The sequence below is a fragment of the Dromiciops gliroides genome, chromosome 2 (assembly GCF_019393635.1).
Source record: "Dromiciops gliroides isolate mDroGli1 chromosome 2, mDroGli1.pri, whole genome shotgun sequence".
Taxonomy (NCBI): domain Eukaryota; kingdom Metazoa; phylum Chordata; class Mammalia; order Microbiotheria; family Microbiotheriidae; genus Dromiciops; species Dromiciops gliroides.
The window spans coordinates 427,857,693-427,877,697 of record NC_057862.1 but is presented as its reverse complement, the minus strand read 5'-3'; the positions used below and the strand labels follow the sequence as shown (position 1 = coordinate 427,877,697).

The 20,005-nt window shown below is 43.4% G+C and overlaps 1 protein-coding gene across 7 annotated transcripts in view; it reads left to right on the top strand.

The window, feature by feature from the left end:
• VAV2 (vav guanine nucleotide exchange factor 2) overlaps window positions 1-20,005 on the top strand; it is a 453,394-nt gene that overhangs the window by 408,311 nt on the left and 25,078 nt on the right. For 4 of the 7 annotated variants that reach the window (XM_043987091.1, XM_043987094.1, XM_043987095.1 and 1 more), the window contains 7 exons: window positions 5,890-5,976; window positions 6,811-6,896; window positions 10,141-10,273; window positions 11,667-11,681; window positions 12,429-12,538; window positions 13,505-13,606; window positions 15,012-15,100. In XM_043987091.1, the coding sequence (XP_043843026.1) occupies window positions 5,890-5,976; window positions 6,811-6,896; window positions 10,141-10,273; window positions 11,667-11,681; window positions 12,429-12,538; window positions 13,505-13,606; window positions 15,012-15,100 (622 nt within the window). The remainder of the gene's footprint in view (window positions 1-5,889; window positions 5,977-6,810; window positions 6,897-10,140; window positions 10,274-11,666; window positions 11,682-12,428; window positions 12,539-13,504; window positions 13,607-15,011; window positions 15,101-20,005) is intronic. The other 3 variants (XM_043987096.1, XM_043987093.1, XM_043987090.1) reach the window with 1 other exon arrangement.

The window sequence follows — 20,005 nt, the reverse complement described above, 5'->3', positions numbered from 1 at the left end:
CACTTGCTTACATTGCTGTGTCACTTTAGGGCATAGAAAGTGCTTACCTCACATTGTCCCTGTGAAAGGGTTGTATGAGCATTTTATAGATGGGGAAATTAAGCATCTCTCAGAGAGATGAAGTGATTTGTCCACATTCATATGGCTGGTAAGCATAAGAACCAGAATTTGAACCCAGATCTCGAGACCCAAAACTAGCAACCTTTTGTACCTAATAATAAACGATGATTTTATTAGAGAGCCACACACGGGGGCTGCTAGGTGGCGCAGTGGATAAAGCACTGGCCCTGGATTCAGGAGGACCTGAGTTCAAATCCGGCCTCAGACACTTGACCCTTACTAGCTGTGTGACCCTGGGGCAAGTCACTTAACCCCCATTGCCTCACCAAAAAAAAAAAAATGAAGTAGAGAGTCACACACCAAAGTGCTGTGTGAGGCCTAAGCAGGAAGGTTTGTGTGTGACCAGGAATAGAGGATTATACCCTCTTGGGCCCAAATTTCTCTACAGTGTCAGTCAGTCCCAGAGATGGTTGAGAAGTGGTTTAGTTCACAGAGCACAAAATTACATTTATTACTCTTTCCTTATTCTGAAGTTCTTCAGAGGAACTGAAACTCCATCTTCTTTGCAGAAACACCTTTCCTTGATGGGCAGGTCTGGCCCCTGGGTGTGGTTTTTCCCCCTCCCTCTGTTTCTATAGCACCTCCTTTAAAGGATTATTTTTGATTCATAGGGCCACCTAACTGCTGCCTGACCCTTTAGAAGCATCACCTCTTCAACTAGGATAGAAAGATGTTTGGAGTCCTTTAAGTGAATGTTGTCTGAGAGATGTTATGGGCTTATCCACCACTTTAGAGTGTCCGCTGAGAACTTCCTTTTGTTTAGATAAGTTCAGGGGCCTCTGGGCTATGAAGGGAGATTCAGGTTGTAGCCATTATGAAAAAAAAAAGAATAAAAATAAAAGACTTTGGAGAAGAGAAGGACGTGTGTGTGTGTGTGTGTGTGTGTGTTTTCAGTGTGGTGGAGAGACAATAACGATTCTCATTCTGGTACTATGGTAGTAGAAATGATAGATCTGTGCTGTTGGAAGGGCCCTTGGGGTCATCTTGTCCAGCCTTGTCACTCCTCATAGGAATACCCCTCTACAGCATCTCTGACAGGTAGCCACACAGCCCAGGAACAAATTGAATGACCTGAGGCAGCCAATCCTGCTTTTGGACTGCTCCCATTGTGTTGCTCAGGGCAACTCAGTAAATGGTAGAGCTGAGATCTGAACTCGGGTCCCACAACTCATCACTCCTTCCAGCACACCAGAAGTCACTGTACAAAGAGTTGGTTTGCTGGGCTACCTCTTCCTTATTCTGAATGGCAATTTGCTTCCTTCTGCCTTCCCTCCATTCACCCTCATTTGCTCCGAGAGGCAGAATCACAGTCATGGAAAAGGAAGGATGGTGATACAGGTCATCCAGTATGCCTCCTCCCTGCTCAGGAAGCTTCTGCAGTTCTCCTAAATCTAAACCTTTTCCCTGTGGGAAAACCCTTCAGATATTTGAGGGTGTGGATCATTCTCCTTTTATGCCTTTGCTTCTTCAGAATCTATGTCCACAGTTTCTCCAACTTTGTGTGGTTGTAGGATCATAGATTTAGGGAAGTAAGGGACCTCAGATGCTGTCTAACCCAACTTCCTCATTGTACACAGGAGGAAATGGTAGTTCCAAAAAGCTAATTGACCTACCTAGGGTCACACAGCTAATTAAGTGTTTCTCTCTCTCTTTTTTTCCCCTTGGGGCAGTGAGGGTTAAGTGACTTGCCCAGGGTCACACAGCTAGTAAGTGTCAAGTGGCTGAGGCTGGATTTGAACTCAGGTCCTCCTGCATTCAGGGCCAGTACTTTATCCACTGTGCCACTTAGCTACCCCCCCTTTTTTTGTGGGGTAATGAGGGTTAAGTGACTTGCCCAGGGTCACACAGGTAGTAAATATCAAGTGTCTAAGGTCAAATTTGAACTCATGTCCTCCTGAATCCAGGGCCAGTGCTTTATCCACTTTGCTACCTAACTGCCCCCTAATTCAGTGTCAAAAATAGAATTGGAACCTTGGTTGTCCTGGCTCCAGGTGCAGCACTCTATCCATGGGTAGCATACCTTTCTTCACCCTGGTGGGCTTCCTGGAGTTAGTCCAGTGTGTCAATGGTTCCTTTGAAAACTTGCCTTCCAAGGGCAGCTGTGTGGTGCAGTGGGTAGAGCACCAGCCCCGGAGGACCTGCATTCAAATCTGGCCTCAGATACATACTAGCTGTGTGATCCTGCAAAAGGCACTTAACCCCAATTGCCTCCCCAATAAAAAACAAAACAAAACAAAAAATCTTGCCTTCCATGATTGAGCATAGTTCTCCAGATGTGGCCCAATCACTGGGCATTCATATAGCACTTTTCCTTTGCCTACTTCTCAGATGCATTTAACATGTAATATTGTATATCACAGTTATTCATCTGTACTATGTGCCATCATCTGTGCTAAGCACTAAGACCACAAAGGAAGAGAAAATGTAGGCCCTGCCTTCAAAAGGTTTAGTAATGGGTGGTGGTTGGGGGCAGGGGGAATTGAGGGGACTAAGAACAAAATGCAAAGATCCGTATTTGTGTTTTGTTCCTCTACTAGATGTAAACTTCATGAAGGCAGAGACTATGTCTTATTTCTTTTGTCTCACTCCTAGTGCCTAATAAATTGTTGCTGAATGAATGCCTGTCAGATCCATTGATCTGAACGGTGTTTAATCATTTTCAGTTGTGTCCAACTCTTTGTGACTATATTTTGGGTTTTTTTTTTTGGCTAAACTGGAGTAAGGTTTACTATTTGCTTCTCTAGCCCATTTTATAGATGAAGAAACTGAGGCAAACAAGGTTAAGTGATTTACCTAGGGTTACACAGCTAGTAAGTGTCTCAGGCTGGATTTGGACTCAGGTTTTCCTGACTCCAGGTCTATCTACTGAGCCACTGTCCTGATTGGAACATTAGACTTTTATTAATTAGTCTAATTAACATTAGACTCTATTAATTCAGTCTAAGATAGTGTTAGCTTTTTTAGCAGCTATTTCACATTGTTGACTTATACTAACACTTCCATATCCTCCTTACTTGACCTAACATACTAGGGCCTCCCTTACCCTAAACCATCTAGTTTCTAGAGTCTCTTTCTTTGCTAAACCCCAACCTATCATTAGGACTTTTTCTCTGACTTTAAAATGAAAATAAGGAGAAAATACAGTCTATAGGATGATAGATTTAGAAAAGAGAGGTACCTTATAGATCATGTAGTCCAACCTTTTCATTTTATAAATGAAGAAAGAGGCCCAGAGACATTAAGTAACTTGTCCAAGGTAACATAGGTGTTAAGAAGTTGGAGCTGGTTTTTGAACCCAGGTCCTGTGATTCCGAATTTAGCATTTTTTGCATTGCACCAAAATCCAGAGCTATGCTGTGAAATATTTCTCCTGTGCCATTGCACAAGGTCCATATATTGTAAACTATCTTGGCACACTAGAAGCTCTGCTCAGAAATCTGAAAAGGCAAGACAGACCCCTGGTGCAGTAAGTGATGGGATTAGCTGGATCCCACCCCCAGGATACTCCTTGGCTATTTTTCCTTTTGGTTACTTTTCTGGGAGGTCTGACAATTGCCTACGAGGATGAGCAGTGTTGCCTTACGGATTTGACACTCAGGCGCTTGCTGCCTTCTCCAGAGAATGAAATTAGATGGAATTGGTTGTATGCCCAGCTTGTCTGTAGCTGAACGAAAATCCTGTGGGTCCACTCTGCAAACTTTCCAGGAAAGAAAGTAGAGTTTAAATTCTTGGTTGGACACAGTGCCCTCTAGTGTCAACCAGTAGGTCTGCATTTCAATGGTGTCTTCAGATGTGATTTAATTCAACAAAAGCTTGTTTAATTCCCACCTTGGTGTACTACAAGGCCTTGGTGCTTGTTGCTGAGAATACACACAGAGAAGATAGCTAGACTCTACTCTCAAGGAGATTACAATCTATTAGTCATTTTGATACAGCTCTGCTTTTCGTCATATTAAATTCAGTGCAGGGTATGCCATAGAGGACTTGGGAAAATTCAAGTCCCTTGAGGTTTATTATCTTGCCTAAAGTCAGAGATGGTCATTCAGGAAGATTTGTCTAGGTCCTCTCCTACTTATAAGTGCTTCTTATTACCTCCCACATGCACACATACCTTTTAAAGAATCTGACCAATATTGGTGTTAATTTTGCAATATTTTCTTTTAAATAAGCAAAAGTTCCCCTCCTTCCATGTTTGCCTTGCACATTCATAGCAGGTGGTTAATAAATCTTTGTTGAGTTGAATTGATTTTTGGGGGGGGGGGCAACGAGGGTTAAGTGACTTGCCCAGGGTCACACAGCTAGTAAGTGTTAAGTGTCTGATGCTAGATTTGAACTCAGGTCCTCCTGAATCCAGGGCTAGTGCTTTAACCACTGCGCCACCTAGCTGCCTGAGTTCAATTGATTTTTTTTAAGTGAGGCAATTGGGGTTAAGTGACTTGCCCAGGGTCACACGGCTAGTAACTGTTAAGTGTCTGATGCCAGATTTGAACTCAGGTCCTCCTGAATCCAGGGCTGGTGCTTTAACCACTGTGCCACCTAGCTCCCTGAGTTGAATTGATTTTTTTTTTGGAGAGGCAATTGGGGTTACGTGACTTGCCCAGGGTCACACAGCTAGTAAGTGTTAAGTGTCTGAGGCTGGATTTGAACTCAGGTACTCCTGACTTCAGGATTGGTACTCTATCCGCTGCAACACCTAGCTGCCCCAGTTGAATTGAGTTTTAAAAATTTTATGAGAATTGGTACAGCAAGAAGAGTCCTAGATTGAGGGAGATGACATATCCCTCTAGCTGGGGACCTTGTATTCTAGTTCCAGCTTCTATAGTGGTAGGAAGCAACAGGGGAAAGGGTGCTAGGTTTAGAGTCAAAAGATCTGCATTCAAATCCTGATTTTGGCGTTTGCTGCCTATGTTACCTTGGGTAAGTCACTTCTTAGTGTTAAGAAGGCCTGGGTTTAAATCCTGCCAAAGACACTCACTAAAGTATGTGACCCTGGAAAAGTCACTTAGCCTCTCTTGGCCTCAGTTCCCTCATCTGTAAAATGGGGGTGATAATAATAGCATCTACCCCATAGGATTGTTGTGAAGGCCAAATAAGTTAACTTGTGTAAAGCATTTTGCTATATATGCAAATACATAAATGATAGCTATGATTCTTTCCAGATAACACTGAGATGGTAAATTGTTAGAAAAGGTGCCAATCTCTATTGGTAAAGGGAGTTCCTAACCAGGAGCTCCCTCCACTTCTGAAATCACAGGACTGAGTAAGATGATGCTGATGAGGAAGGAGAGGAAGAGGGTAAAAAGCAAGTTGGACTGGTTTAAATCTACTTAACCAGATTTGAAAGAAATTGAAATTGTTTAGTAAAATAATTTTTAAATACAGTTCAACATAGATAATATTAATTTGTAGTTTTCTAAGCTATGTGGCCCATAAGATGCAGGGATCTATTTCTATTTGAGTTGGACACCAGGCTGGATGACCTCCCGGTTCCTTTTTCCTTTGATTCTGTGATGCTGTAAACTAGTAATGTGAACCTTAGGCAAACTTTCACTTCTCTGCTTCGGTTCCATACGTAATACTTTGGTGATAATGACTCCCGTTCTACCTGCCTCACAGGGTTAGTATGGATGAGGATTAAGTCACACAGTATGTATAAACACACTTTACAGAACGGAAGACACCATTCTTATGACAGATTGTCAGAGATTGATTTTTCCCCCCATGTACCCAGAGCATGCCAACTAACACCCACTATTTGCCATTTTGAAGGACCTAGCGATGTACATAAATGAAGTCAAACGGGACAAAGAAACTTTAAAGAAAATCAGTGAATTCCAGAGTTCTATAGAAAACTTGGTAAGTCTGTCTGGCTTTTCCATCTCCCACCAAGCTTCTTTGGAACCAAAGTTCAGCGACAGTTAGGACTTGGGTGAAAATGCAAATGGCGGCTTGAGATCAGAGGGGATGTTTCTGCCATGACTGTTTTTATTTTGGACTGAAGGAGAAGACAGTCTCTGTGGAAGGTTTCACGCTCATGCAGCTCTCATATCCCCGACCTCCTTTCCCTCCCAGCCCTCTGCCCATCCCATATCCATCTGACGCACAGTATCTGTTTTTGATTTGATTTTGTTTTGCTGCGTTGGAAGCTGGCAATTTTATACTGCGTATACATCCAGTGTTCCCCACAGCAGTGAGCTGTCAAATGATATACAAGGCTGTTTGTTGTTCTGCTCAGTACTGACAAGTGCCTTTAAAAAACACACGTTGGTAGAAGACTCAAGCAGAGGGGGAAATATTTCACATTACTTGGGCACACTACTCCACTGGAGGTTGATGGGTAATCTGACCTGTTGCAGTATCCTGGGGTTGTAAGCCACATGGGTTATTAAAGCCCCAACCACAGCTCTACCTAAGAACTCTACAGGTTTGGATGACCTTTCAGAGCCATTTCAAACAACATGGGATAGGAGCAACTTCCTCAAAGGAGAAGAGAGAGGATCTGCTGAATTTGGCTCAAATATCCCTTCATATGGTCTTCTCTATCAGCTACCTTCTGCCCCTCACCCCAAACCTTTCCTACTTGGGAAGTTTTCAGCCCCTTATCCTTTCTGAGGTGGGGTTCTGGGGTAGGGGTGGGGGAAAGAGCGAGTGCCAATGTGAGATTTCATGTTATTTTCTTTTCTTTCCCAGCAAGTTAAGCTGGAAGAATTTGGGAGGCCAAAGATTGATGGGGAATTAAAAGTCCGATCCATTGTAAACCATACCAAACAAGATAGGTGAGTTTGCCACTGGAGCAGGGGGTGGGCACGAGGGGCAGGGGTAGGAGGGAGATAATACAACCCCCTGAAAGCTACGTGCCAAATAGTGCCTATCCCTGCTATGTTTCCGCCTCTGCCAAAGGCTTAGTTTTCATTTCTCTGTGTAGCACCAAACACAGTTATCTTCACACAGGCATCTAATAAATGGCTGTCAGATGAATAATTATCCACACATACATCATTGTGAAGTAGATAGTATAAATATTATTGTCTCCATTTTGCAGATATCAAAACTAAGACTGAGAATTTAATCCATTTGCTCAAGAATTACTCTACCTTCTAAGCTGTTATATAGTGTTTAAAGAAAACAAAAAACAAAGAGCTACTGTTGTTCATGTTCAGTCCATCAGCCAATCAACATGTACTTTCTGCATACCTATCCTTTGTGGAGGATAGTAAATCAGTAAGACATCTAGTCTTGTAGTTCTTCCCTCAGGGGGAAGAACTGGGGCCGATCTGGGTGACAGTAGCAACAACAGACAAGACAAATGTCACTTTCAGGTTGGAAAAGAACTTTAAATAAATTACCTCATTAGAGCCTTACAAGAACACTGAAGTAGGTTCTACCAGGATCATAAACTCCTTTTTATTGATGAGGAAATTGAGGCTCAGATAGTTTAAGTGACAAGATCACACAGATTGTCAATGCTAGAAGTAGGACTTGAGCTCACGTTTTTCCTGACTCCAAAACTAGCGTTCTTTCCACTATATTATACATGAAGTGATAACTCACAGCAGTCTGTGCTAAGAGCTAAATGATTGGGAGTGGTTGAGAAGTGACTTAGTTATCACTGAATCAGGGCTGCTGGAACTCTCAGTTTTTAAGTCTTTAAATGTTGTATGGGTCATCTTCAGATGAATTCTATTATTAATTCTTTTTCCAATGTATTTGTAACTTCCTTCTACTGGGGGAAAAAAGAAAAGAAAAACAAAATTCTTATAACAAATAAGCATAGTCAAGCCAAAGAAATCCCCACATCAGCCCAGTAAAAAAAATGTATGTTTTATTTTGCATCTTAAGTCCATCACCTGATTTTTTAGTCAAGAAGGGAGTAGCGTGTTTCTTCATTGGCCCTCAGGAGTCAGCTGATCATTGCATTAATCAGAGTTCTTAAGTCTTTCAAGGTCTTTATCTGTACAATGTTTTGTTTTTGGTTTTGTTTTTTTCGGGGCAATGAGGGTTAAGTGACTTGCCCAGGGTCACACAGCTAGTAAGTGTCAAGTGTCTGAGGCTGGATTTGAACTCAGGTCCTCCTGAATCCGGGGCCAGTGCTTTATCCACTGTGCCACCTAGCTACACCTATAATGTTTTTTTTTTTTATTTTGTTTTGTTTTGGTGAGGCAATTGGGGTTAAGTGACTTGCCCAGGGTCACACAGCTATTAAGTGTTAAGTGTCTGATGTCAGATTTGAATTCATGTCCTCCTCACTCTAGGGATGGTGCTCTATCCACTGCACCACCTAGCTGCCCCTACAATGTTGTTTTTAACATTTATTTTCACTTTTTCAAATTCCCATGGTGGTCATGTATTATAAATATCTGTGTGTGTCTCAATCTTCACCCTAAATCCATCATCTCTGTTAGAAGGTAGGTAGGATGTTTCATCACAGGTCCTCTGGAATTGTGGTTGATCAGTGTATTGATCAGAGTTCTTAGGTCTTTCAAGTTCCTTGTCTTTACAATATTGTTGTTATTGGATAAATTGTTCCCTGGCTTTGCTCACTTCACTCTGTATCACTTCATATAGGTCTTTCTAGGTTTCTCTGGATATATCCCTTCATCATTCTTTCAGCACAATAATATTCCATTACATTCACATCCAGTATTTGTTCATCCATTTCCCAATTGCTAAGTGTCCCCCCATGGTCTTTGCCACTACAAAAAGCTGCTGTAAACATTTTTTCTTTTTTTTATGGGGGGAGGGGGGGTGAGGTAATTGGGGTTAAGTGACTTGCCCAGGGTCACACAGCTAGTAAGTGTCAAGTGTCTGAGGTCAGATTTGAACTCAAGTCCTCCTGACTCCAGGGCCGGTGCTTTATCCGCTGCACCACCTAGCTGCCCCCTGCTATAAACATTTTGACATGCTTTCTTCTCTCCTTTAGATAGATTCTAGCCTCTATTTTTATATTCAAATGATGCCATTTATTTTCTGTGACTCCATGTTTTGGTCAAACTGGCCTGCCTTCTATTCCCTCTGGTTGGCATTCCCTCTTCCATACTTCGTATCAGCTATCTTCCATGCCTAAAGGGCCCGTCTTTCTCATCTCTGCCTCTTAGAATCCTTAGCTTCCATCAAGGCCAAGAAGTCTCCAAGAAGCCTACCCCGACTCCTCCCCACCCTGCCCCAGTCTTTAGTCCACTACCTTGTATTCAGTTCTCTGTAAACGTGACATCTCCCCACTGGTTTCTAAATTCCTAGAGCATAAGGACGATTGTCCATCATCTTTGTGTCCCTCCCCCTACCACAGAGCCCTGCATATCACCTTTCATCTAGGCTATTGCCTCCTTCCCCTCTCCAGTCTATCTCCACATGGCTGTCAGACTTCCTAAATTGCAGGTCTGATGCTATCATTCCCCTCCTCAGTAAACTCCAGAACCTTCCTATTGCCTCCAGGAACAAACAGAAACTCCTCCGTTTGGCATTTAAAACCCTTTACAACTTGGCCCCAACCTACTTTTTCAACTTTATTGTAAATTAGTCCCCTTCCTGTAGTCTATGGTCCAGGCCCATTCGCCGCTTTGCTGCTGCTTACACAGGACACTCCAACTCTCATCTCCACACCTTTGCATTGGCTGTCCCTCGTGCTTAGCACACACTCTGGCAGCGCCTTTCCCTCTTAGGATGACTAGTTTCCTAGTCCATGGCACTTTTTGCATGAAGCCTTTGTGATCTCCCCAGCTACCAATGGCTTCCTCCTATCCCCTCGATTACCTTCTATAGATCTCATCTGTATCTGTCCATTTACCTAGATGTGTTCATGTTGCCTCCCCCAAGGAAATGGAAGCCCCTTGAGGATGGGAACTACTTCATTTTTGTCTTTGTGTCCCCGGCACCTGGTACAGTGCCCGACCACCTGACCCATAGTAGGCACTTAATGGTTAAGTGATGTTTGCTTGTGGCATAGTAGGCACTTACTGTGATGAATTGAACTAAAGCTTTGAGACCTCACTGATTTTCCTCTTTTAAATCTCATTGAGGCAGGTATTTATTTTTGTTTGATAAAGTGGTGATCGTCTGTAAGAGGAAAGGCTACAATTACGAACTGAAGGAGATCATCGAGCTGCTCTTTCACAAGATGACAGATGATCCAATGAACAATAAGGACATCAAGAAGGTAGGCAGCTGCCCTTCATCCACACGGACAGTCCTGATTTCCTCCTTTGACTCCCCCTTCCTCTATTCAGCTATTTGGCAAGCCAGCCCCAGTCTCATAAGCTGCAATATTGTGAAGCTGGGAAGATGCTTAGAGGACATCAACCCCAACCCCCTCATTTGATAAATGGGAAAACTGGGGCCAGAGAGAGGAAGGTCTACAAAGCTGGTTAGTAGCAGAGTTGAAATTAGACCCCAGGGGGCAGCTGGTGGTGCATAACCCCTTGGAGCCCTGGATTCAGGAGGACCTGAGTTCAAATCTGGCCTCAGACACTTGACACACACTAGCTGTGTGACCCTGGGCAAGTCACTTAACCCTCATTGCCCTGCAAAAAAAAAAAAGAAAAGAAAAGAAAAGAAAGAAATTAGATCCCAGGTGTTCAGTCTCCTTGGGGCAGCTGAAGTCAGGGTTTGGGGAATACTGGCTAATACTCCTGAACAGTCTAGTATGTGATTAGCATCAGTGGCTCACTTCTTCCTAGTCCATTCCTAAAGAAGCAAAGGGGACCACCTAGAGAAAAGGTAGAAGGGCAGAGGGAGTCTTCCTTGAGTGTACTCTTAGGCACCAGGTAGGACAGAGCTGGTTTGTAGGCTTTGTTGCCTATAGTGGGATGGAATGCAGGGTGGAGGAGGCTGAGGAGGAGAAGCTCTCGAACTCTTTTCTGCTCCTTAACGGAAAGAGAGCACACACACTCTGCTTCCTTTTTTCTTTCTCTCCTTTAGTCACCACCTCTACACCCTGGGCATGTTGCTGTTACTCGCACAGCCACCAGTAGCAACCATTGACACACCCATGCTCCTTTTAGGTGTACAAAGCATTCTTTCTCACAATGATTCTTTAGGGGAGCTACCCAGTTTATCATTATCCCCACTTTACAGATGAAGAAGTAGGCTCAAAGAATTCACCCAGCTACTAAGTCCTGAAGCTGGAATATGAAAACAGTTCCCTCAAGATTCCAGGTCCAGAGATCTTTCGGCTCTTCCCTGCTACCTCTAATTGAAGTGCTAGAGCGTGTACATAATTTACATTTTATTTTTGGAATTGGAAAAAACCTTTGCCCAATCCCTTATCCTGTCTATGCCACATATAGCCTGGCAGGGGGGCAAGGCCCTGACTCTGGCTTCTCCAAGATCCTCTATGCTTGTGTCTACAGTGCCCACCAGTCCTCAAACACAAGAGTATGCAATGACCTGGGACTGTGCAAATAGATAGATAGATAGATAGATAGATAGATAGATAGATAGATAGATAGATAGATAGATAGATAGATAGATAGATAGATGGATAGATAATTTGGGCTTTATATTGTAATAACCTTCTTCCCCCTACTTTTCCTCTTCTTAATGCTTTCTAGTCACATGGGAAAATGGTAAGCAACCAACCCTACACCCCTCCCCACTATCCCTGATGGTTGGGGACCCTGGTTAATGTTCTACTTTGGCTGTTTTTGTGATCCTACAATATGACAATCGTGATTTAACAGTGAGGACAGAGAGGCAAGGGATGTGTGGGGGTAGTTGGGAGGGATTCCCCCATCGAGGTGTGCTTAAAAGTCCTCTTTTCCACAGGAGTTCTGGGAAAAAGCAAGGGGTACAGGCTGAATTTCTTGGCTGAGCCTGAGGTTTGGGAGAATGGTGTGTACATAGATAGGAGCAGGGCAGTATTTTAAATAGTGAGGCTGTCCCTGACTCCCCTACCTACAGTGGGGCAGTCCTGACTTCGGGCAGCCTTTTTTATTGCTTTTTTGACCCAAGAGAACAGTGATACTGTGGGCTCCACATCTGGGAAGTGAAAGTAGGTGGGAGGAAAAAGAATCCGATGCCCTTTTTCCTTTGGTCACAGCTTGTTCCTGAAAGTTCATCCCAGTGAGGATGGGTGAGAGGGGTGTCTCAATTCTAAAACCAACCATGTGCCTGATAAGGAGTACTTTGAGTTAAAGCCCTTGTTGGGGCTGAGGATATACCTGGGGGCGGTGGGCAGAGACTAGCAGGCCTGCCTCAGTACTGTTCCCATCTAGAGACAGGAATATAAGCTTTAAAAAGCAAAACAAAACAAAATAAAACCCCTACCCCACCCCCAACTGAAGGAAGAAACCATTTCTTGTTTCGTATTGCAGTGGTCTTACGGGTTCTACTTAATTCACCTGCAAGGAAAACAGGGCTTCCAGTTTTTCTGCAAGACTGAAGACATGAAAAGAAAATGGATGGAGCAGTTTGAAATGGCAATGTGAGCACTGTAGGGGCCAGCTGTCCCCCACAAGGGCTCCCATCGGTGTCCTTGTCAGGATGTCCCAGTGCAGAATGCACAGGTCCCTCCCATTTCAGTGACATCTGGGGTTGGGAGGCTACTGGGCAATGGTGGGTAGGAGGGGCTGGGTTCTGAATGGGGCCTTCAATTATTTTGAAAGCTGAATGTCTGAGTAAGGGACCTCCTGAAGAGACCATCTCAGAGAAGTCAGACACTTCTAAAACAAACCCCATATGGGATGAGACATTCTCCTAGTATCTCTGTCTACCACAGGCTTAGGGGTGGGTTTCAAACAAAGGTGTTTATTTTAGCAGCCGTTATAGTCTCACCAAAAATCCCCCTTTCTGTAACTTCAGTAAGTCTGCATATTTGATGATTAAGGGGGAAAAATGCTGGTCATGATTAGTGCACTCTGACGTTTTTAGGACTGGGATCTTAGAAAACCACAAGAGCTTAGTGCCAGAAGAGGGTCTTAAAGCATGTCTAGGCTACCTTTCATTTTGTAAATGGAGAAACTAAGGCCCAGAGCGGGAAGGTAATTGGCCCAATGTCAGGCACAAAGTCATGGTGGAATAAGAACCATAGTGATCTGACAAGCAGCCTCAGGCTCTTTCCCCTGCACAGAAACATGTCTTGCCCCCATTGGAGGCCATGGGGTGCAGGAGCAGGTGTTGGGCATTTGGAGTCAGAAAAGCAATGGGATTGGAATCTATGTTCTGCTGCTTTCTACCTGTGTGACCTCGGACAAGCCACATAACCCCTTGGAGCCTTGGTGTTTTTATCTATTAAAAATAAAATGAAGGGACAGGATAGTCTTTAAGATGTTTCCCTAGGTCTTTTAGAGGTCAAGGAGCTCAGAAAGCCCAAAAGACAGGAACGGCCCCGGGGGCGGGGGGCACAGCAGGTATCGCTCAGTGTGGCCTCTGTTCTGTCCCTTTTTGTCAGGTCAAACATTAAACCAGAAAAGGCCAATGCAAATCATCACAACTTCCAGATGTACACATTCGACAAGACAACCAACTGCAAAGCATGCAAGATGTTCTTAAGGTGAGAGGAGCCCACATCTGCTTGATTCCCATCTGCCACATTCCTGCCATGGCCCAGAATCTGCTAGAAGCAACAGGGCACCTCCTTATTTCTCGAGCCTTTTTGCTCCAGGCCATCAGAGAGGAGTGTGTAACTCACCAGGATGATCTGGGAAGAAATGAAAACTCATAGATTTAGAGCTAGAAGGGACCTTAGAGTTCATTTAGCCCAACTCCTTCCTTTTACAAATGAAGAAGTGGATAACCAGAGAGGTTAGGTGACTTGCCTAAGGAGATAAGTAGCAGTCAGAATTTGAACTCAGGTTCTCTGAATCTAGGTGACACAATGGATAGAGCACTGGGCTTTGAATCAGGAAGACTCATCTTCATGAGTTAAAAATCTGATCTCAGACTATCACTAGCTGTATGACCCTGGGCAAGTCACTTAACCTTCTTTGCCTCAGTTCCTCATCTGTCAACTGAGCTGGAGAAGCAAATGGCAAATCACTCCAGTATCTGGGACCCAAAATGGGGTCATCGAAAGTTGGACAAGACTGAACAACAATCTCTTAATCCAAATCCAGTGCTCCTTCCACTGTACCACACCTTAGCCCCACCATCCAAATTTCCCAGTGGATGACTTTGCAAAGTGCAGTTGATCCTTTACTTAAAGTCACCTTCATGTAAAATTGTTCCTTGTTCATTTTCTGTAGGCTTTTTAAAGAATATATTATTTTCTTTTAGAAAGGAAACATTTCTTCCTGGCAGTGATGCCAAATTCTAAATCCTCCACCCTGAGGGTGTGTCCTTGAGCTAAAAAAACTCTCTGGACTGCTATAGGTTTAGTTTAAATATAAATGCATCCATTCATTCAGGAGATATTTATTGAGAATCCACTGTGTGTTCATAACTCTGCCAACCCTGACCTCAAGGATCCTGAGCTGGGCTCTGATGGTGGGGTAGAATTTAGACAGGCAGAGAGGAAGGAGGAGGAGGACTGTGTTCCCTATAGAAATACAGCCAGGAGCCAGGATACAAGGGTGGAAATGGAAAGGGCATCTGGTAGTGGGTGGGTGTGGTTGGGGTCAGGAAGTAGACGCGCTTGACTAGAGCCAAGGTTTATGGAAGGATCTTAGGATCATGGCTTTAGAGCAAGAAGGGATCTTAGGGGTCAACTTGTCTACCCCTCCCCATTTTACAGATGAGGAAACTGAGGCTCAGAGAAGCTGACTTGCTCAACTAGTTAGGGAAGTTAGATTGAAGTCAAATTGTAGAGAGTCTTATGGAATACTAGTTGGAGGAGTTTGGGCTTGATCCCTGTAGGCAAGGGGAATTTTGAAGATTTCTAAGCAAAACTTAGGGGCAAAGACAAAGACAAAGTCTCATTTTTTTTTCCTTTCCTTTTTTTCCCCCATTTGCCTGTTCAGGGGGACTTTCTATCAAGGCTATCTTTGCACTAAATGTGGGGTTGGGGCACATAAGGAATGCTTAGAAGTGATTCCACCCTGCAAAATAAGTAAGTAATCTGAGATTCCCCATTCCCCTTGTCCCCCCTTTTCCTCCCTTCTGTCTCTGTCCCTCTGTCTCTTTTTCTTCTTACTCTCTCCCTCTCTCTTTCCTCCTTTTTGTGTCTCTTCCTCTACTTCTCTCCTTTTCTCTTTTTTCCCTTTTCCTTTTCCTTCCCAATTTATGCATTTCTCAAAAGTTTATGAACTTGAAATAATTATGAGAACACTCTGCTTCCATGGCCCCTTCTGCCCTCTTCTTCCATGTGTTTTGCTTTCAGATTTTTTTATTGCTTTTGTTATTATTATTGTTATTGTAATTTGCAATGTTGTGGCCAGTGTTCGTGTTGTCCAGGGTTTGCTTTTTTTCCCCTCTATATTACTCTGGACAGATCTTCTCATATTCACTGGTATTTTTCACATTGGTCAAGTGAATCCAGTTTTCAGATCCACTTCTTGCAGAACTGGGTCTGGAATACAAAAAGAAGGCAGTTGTTACTTCAGGCAAATCCTCCTCTCAGAAGGCTTTGCCGTCTCACCTACCCACTGGAATCGCTCCCCACCCCCAGAAACCCCAAGTTTAGTCATTGGCTCACTTCCTGGCCTGTTCCCCGGGACTGGGAAAAGAGCAGGCAGCCCACATTTAGAAAGAGCCTGTATTTCGGGGGGGGGGGGGAGACAATGTTCTGAAGCCTCTTTATGACTGCTGTGTTTTTTCTTGGAAGGTGTTGCTAGTGTGAGGGAAGGAAAGGTTTAACCTTGTTTTGTAGTGACCCCTGCTGGTCACATAAAATAATGATAATAATAATAATGATGACACAGTGGATCAAGCACCGGCCCTTGATTCAGGAGGACCTGAGTTCAAATCCACCTCAGGCACTTGACACTTACTAGCCATGTGACCTTGGGCAAATCACTTAACCCTCATTGCCCTGAAAAAAAAAAACAACAAAAACCCCCCCACACACACACACAAAACAAAACAAAAAATTGTGATGATAATTGGTGATGATCACAGCAAAGGGCTGAAACCCAAACCAAATTCCCAGGAACATCATCTGGGAACGTCATCTGTAGCATCTTGATTCTCCAAAGCTCTGCACTTTCATGCACATCTGTCTCCATTTACCTATGTAGATTGAAACCCATCTATACCTTAGAATAGTCTTTGTGAGCTGCAACTTGCCAGCGGATTCATTCCTCACCACACCACCCTCTCAATCAAATTAGCATTTATGACAGACCTATTATTTGGTTCAAGGGACATAGAGGCAACAACAAAATTCCAAACAGCCCCTGACTTCAAAGAGCTTACATGTTATTGGGGAGATATACTATGTGAGCATAGAAGTATATGCATGACAATTTTAGCAGGGAGAAACCACTAATAGCTCAGAAGATTAGGAAAAACTGCCTAGAGAAGGTGTCCCATGAGCTGAGCCTTGAAAAGAGACAAAGATTCTAACAGTTGAAGATAGGGAGGAAGTGTATTCCAAGTATGGGGGACAGTCTGTGCTGTCAGTCAATAAGTATTTTTTAAGTGCCTACTATGTGATAGATATTATGTTGAGTTTGGGGAATGCAAAGAAAGGCAAAAATAGTCCCTACTCTCAAGTCACCAATAGTCAAAGTGGGGGAGACAACATGCAAACAACCATACATGCATATATACATACACACATACATAGGATGCATCAGAGATAATATCTTGGTCAGAAAGTACTAGCATTAAGTGAGACCTTCTTTCAGAAGATGGACTTTTAGCCAAGACTTTGAGAAAGCCAAGAAGGAAAGGTAAGGCTATAGAGAATTTCAGGTATGGTAAACAGCCAAGAGATGGGATGCCTTGTTCAAGGAATAGCAAAGATGCCGGGGTCACTGGCTTTTAGAGTGTGTGGACAGAAGTAGAAGGTTGTTGAGGTAAGAAAGAGCCAGGTTATGAGGGGCTTTAAAAACCAAACAGAGGACTTTATATTTGATTCTGGAGGTAATAGGAAGAAGATGGTGGAGATGGAGGTAGGTGACATGATCAAACCTTAGCTTTGAGAAATTCACTTTGATAGCTAAATGTAGGATGGCCTGGAGTAGGGAGAGACTTGAAGCAGGAGGACCAACCAGAAAGCTTTTGTGGTAGTCTAGGCATAATGTGATGAGGGCGTGTAATGGGTGGTTGCTGTGTTAGAAAAGGGGGCATATGCATGAAGATCAAACAAAAATGATGGAAAAGAAATGGTTAGATAGGAGAAAAATCTAGAGAGAAGAGAGTATCAAGGAGGAGTGGGTGATGAATAGTGTCATGCTGCAAAGAGGTTATGAAGGATGAGGACCGAGAAAAGGCCATTAGATATGTTAACTAAGAGATCATTGGTAACTTTGCAGAGCAATTGTAGTTAGTGAGGTTGTAAGCTAGACTTCAGAGAATTAAGAAGAGAATGAGAAGAAAAGAAGTAGAATCATTGATTGTATATGGATTTTTTTCCCAAGGAATTTAGTCTCAAAATAGGATTATTTATAGCTAGTGGGTATGGACAGGCCAGATGAGGATTTGTTAAGAATAGGGAAGATATGGGTATGCTTGTGGAAACAAGGAAGCAGCCAGTAGATGGGAACACAATTAGAGATGGGGAGGGGGGGGAGAATGAGAATGAGAATGAAAATGAATGATAAAATGGGATGAAATGGGTGAAATGGGATCATGTGTACCTATAGAAGGTAAGGAGTAGGTGCACCTCTTTATATGAGACAGCATAAGGGAGAGGATAGGGGTAAAAGTCATCTGAATGATGAGATGAAAAGGAAGGGAGATGAAGGAGCTCTTGGTGAACAGCTACAGTTTTTTAGTGAAATATGAGGCATGGTTCTCAACTGAGCAGTGGGGGTAGTTAGGGAGATTTGAGGAGGATGGAAAGCTGCTGTGATGTGTGAGTTAGTGAATCAATTAGGGAAGTATGAAAGGACTGTTTGGGTGAATTGAGGAACCAGTTGGGATTATATAGCATAAATTTTTAGTGGTCTCCATCAGCAATTTCCTACTTTTCTCCAACTTTTGCTCAGAAGCATGTGAATTGGAGTGAAGGTGGTAAATTAGGGGAGAAATCCAAGGCTAGTCCTTGGGAGGGAAAGATAACGATAGTATAAGGGGGCAGCTAGGTGGTGCAGTGGACAGAGCACCAGCCCTGGATTCAGGAGGACCTGAGTTCAAATCCAGCCTCAGACACTTAACACTTATTAGCTGTGTGACCTTGGGCAAGTAATTTAACCCCAATTGCCTCACCAAAAACAAACAAACAAATAAAGAAAGAAAGAAAGAAAGAAATAAGGGGGCAAGGGAATTAAGAGTAGAAGATAGTCCAGAGTTGGACTGTTTCACCAAGAGGTCAGGATGGAGAAGAGGGGAGAATGTTGTGAGGACAATACTGATGGCCTGCGAAAGAACTTGGGAGTGGAAGAATTGGATATCACAGTGAGCACAAATAACAGAGCTAAAGGTTGTAAGACAAAAGGGAAAGATAAAATAACACATTATGATTAGGGAAATTAATTTCTGAGTTCATGAACATGAAAGTAGATCGCTTCTGAGTATTCCAATATCAAGCATATGACCATTTCTGTAGCTGAGGTGGGGATGTGGGGTCATGGGAAATGAGTAAATGAAGGAACTAAAAATTTAGGCTGGGGGCAGCTAGATGGCGCAGTGGATAAGCACTGGCCCTGGATTCAGGAGTACCTGAGTTCAAATCTGGCCTCAGACACTTACTAGCTGTGTGACCCTGGGCAAGTCACTTAACCCCAATTGCCTCACCAAAAAAAAAAAAAATTTAGGCTGTTTGAGAATGTATCAATACATATGTTGGAGAACCCCTATTATGCAGGCAATAATTGGGGAGGAGACAGGCACTGAAATCATTGATGAAGGAGAATGTCCAGAGAATAGGTAACAGCTACCAGAATTTTGATTGGATGATCATTATGGGTCAAATGAACCTCAAAGGAGGAGAGGTTACTAAGAAATGGTAGCAAAGGGAGAGTCTGAAAGTGATAATGGGGAGTAAGGAGTATTCTAACTCATCCACTATTGGGTAGGGGGATATTAATGTAAGTAGAACCAGTGCTAGCTAGGGTGGCCAGGGACACAAGATCCTCAGAAGGGAACCATGTCTCATCAAATGCCAGAAGACGGAAGGAGAAAGGAATGGGTTGAAAATGAAAGCAAGTTTCTTAACTATGGAGCAGGTACTCCATAGAGCATGGTGGAAGGGATGGGTTAATCTGCAATGGGACATTGGCATGGTTGGGTTGAGGGGTGATAGGAGTAAAGGATTGGGAAGTGGGGTTTGAAGACCAGGGTTTGTGATTCAAAGTCATTGGGATGGAGAGAATAAGATGGGTTGGAAGGATGCTAACCATTAATGAGTGAGTTCTGACAGATTATTATCTCCTGGGGACCTGGCAACCACTATGGAGGTTGAAAAGGCTTGGGGGTGAGGGTAAGCTGGTAGTAGCAGATGAGCAGTGTGGCCCACAGCTTCAGAATCAAGAAGTGAAGTACACATCTAAGGGAAAAGGAAGTAGACATGAAGGGGGCAGCTAGGTGGCACAGTGGATAAAGCACCCCAGCCCTGGATTCAGGAGTACCTGAGTTTAAATCTGGCCTTAGACACTTGATACTTACTAGCTATGTGACCCTGGGCAAGTCACTTAACCCCCATTGCCCCGCCCCCCCCCCCAAAAAAGGCAAGAAGTAGACATGTGCAAAGAAACTAATGAAGAACAAATCTGGAAATGCAGATTGGAACTAGATTATGAAGGGTTTTAAATCCTGAGCTAAGGAGTTTGTATTTTATTCCAAAAGAATCAGGGAATCACTGAAACCTCTTGAACAGGAGAGTGATGTGATCAGACTTTGTGCTTTAGGA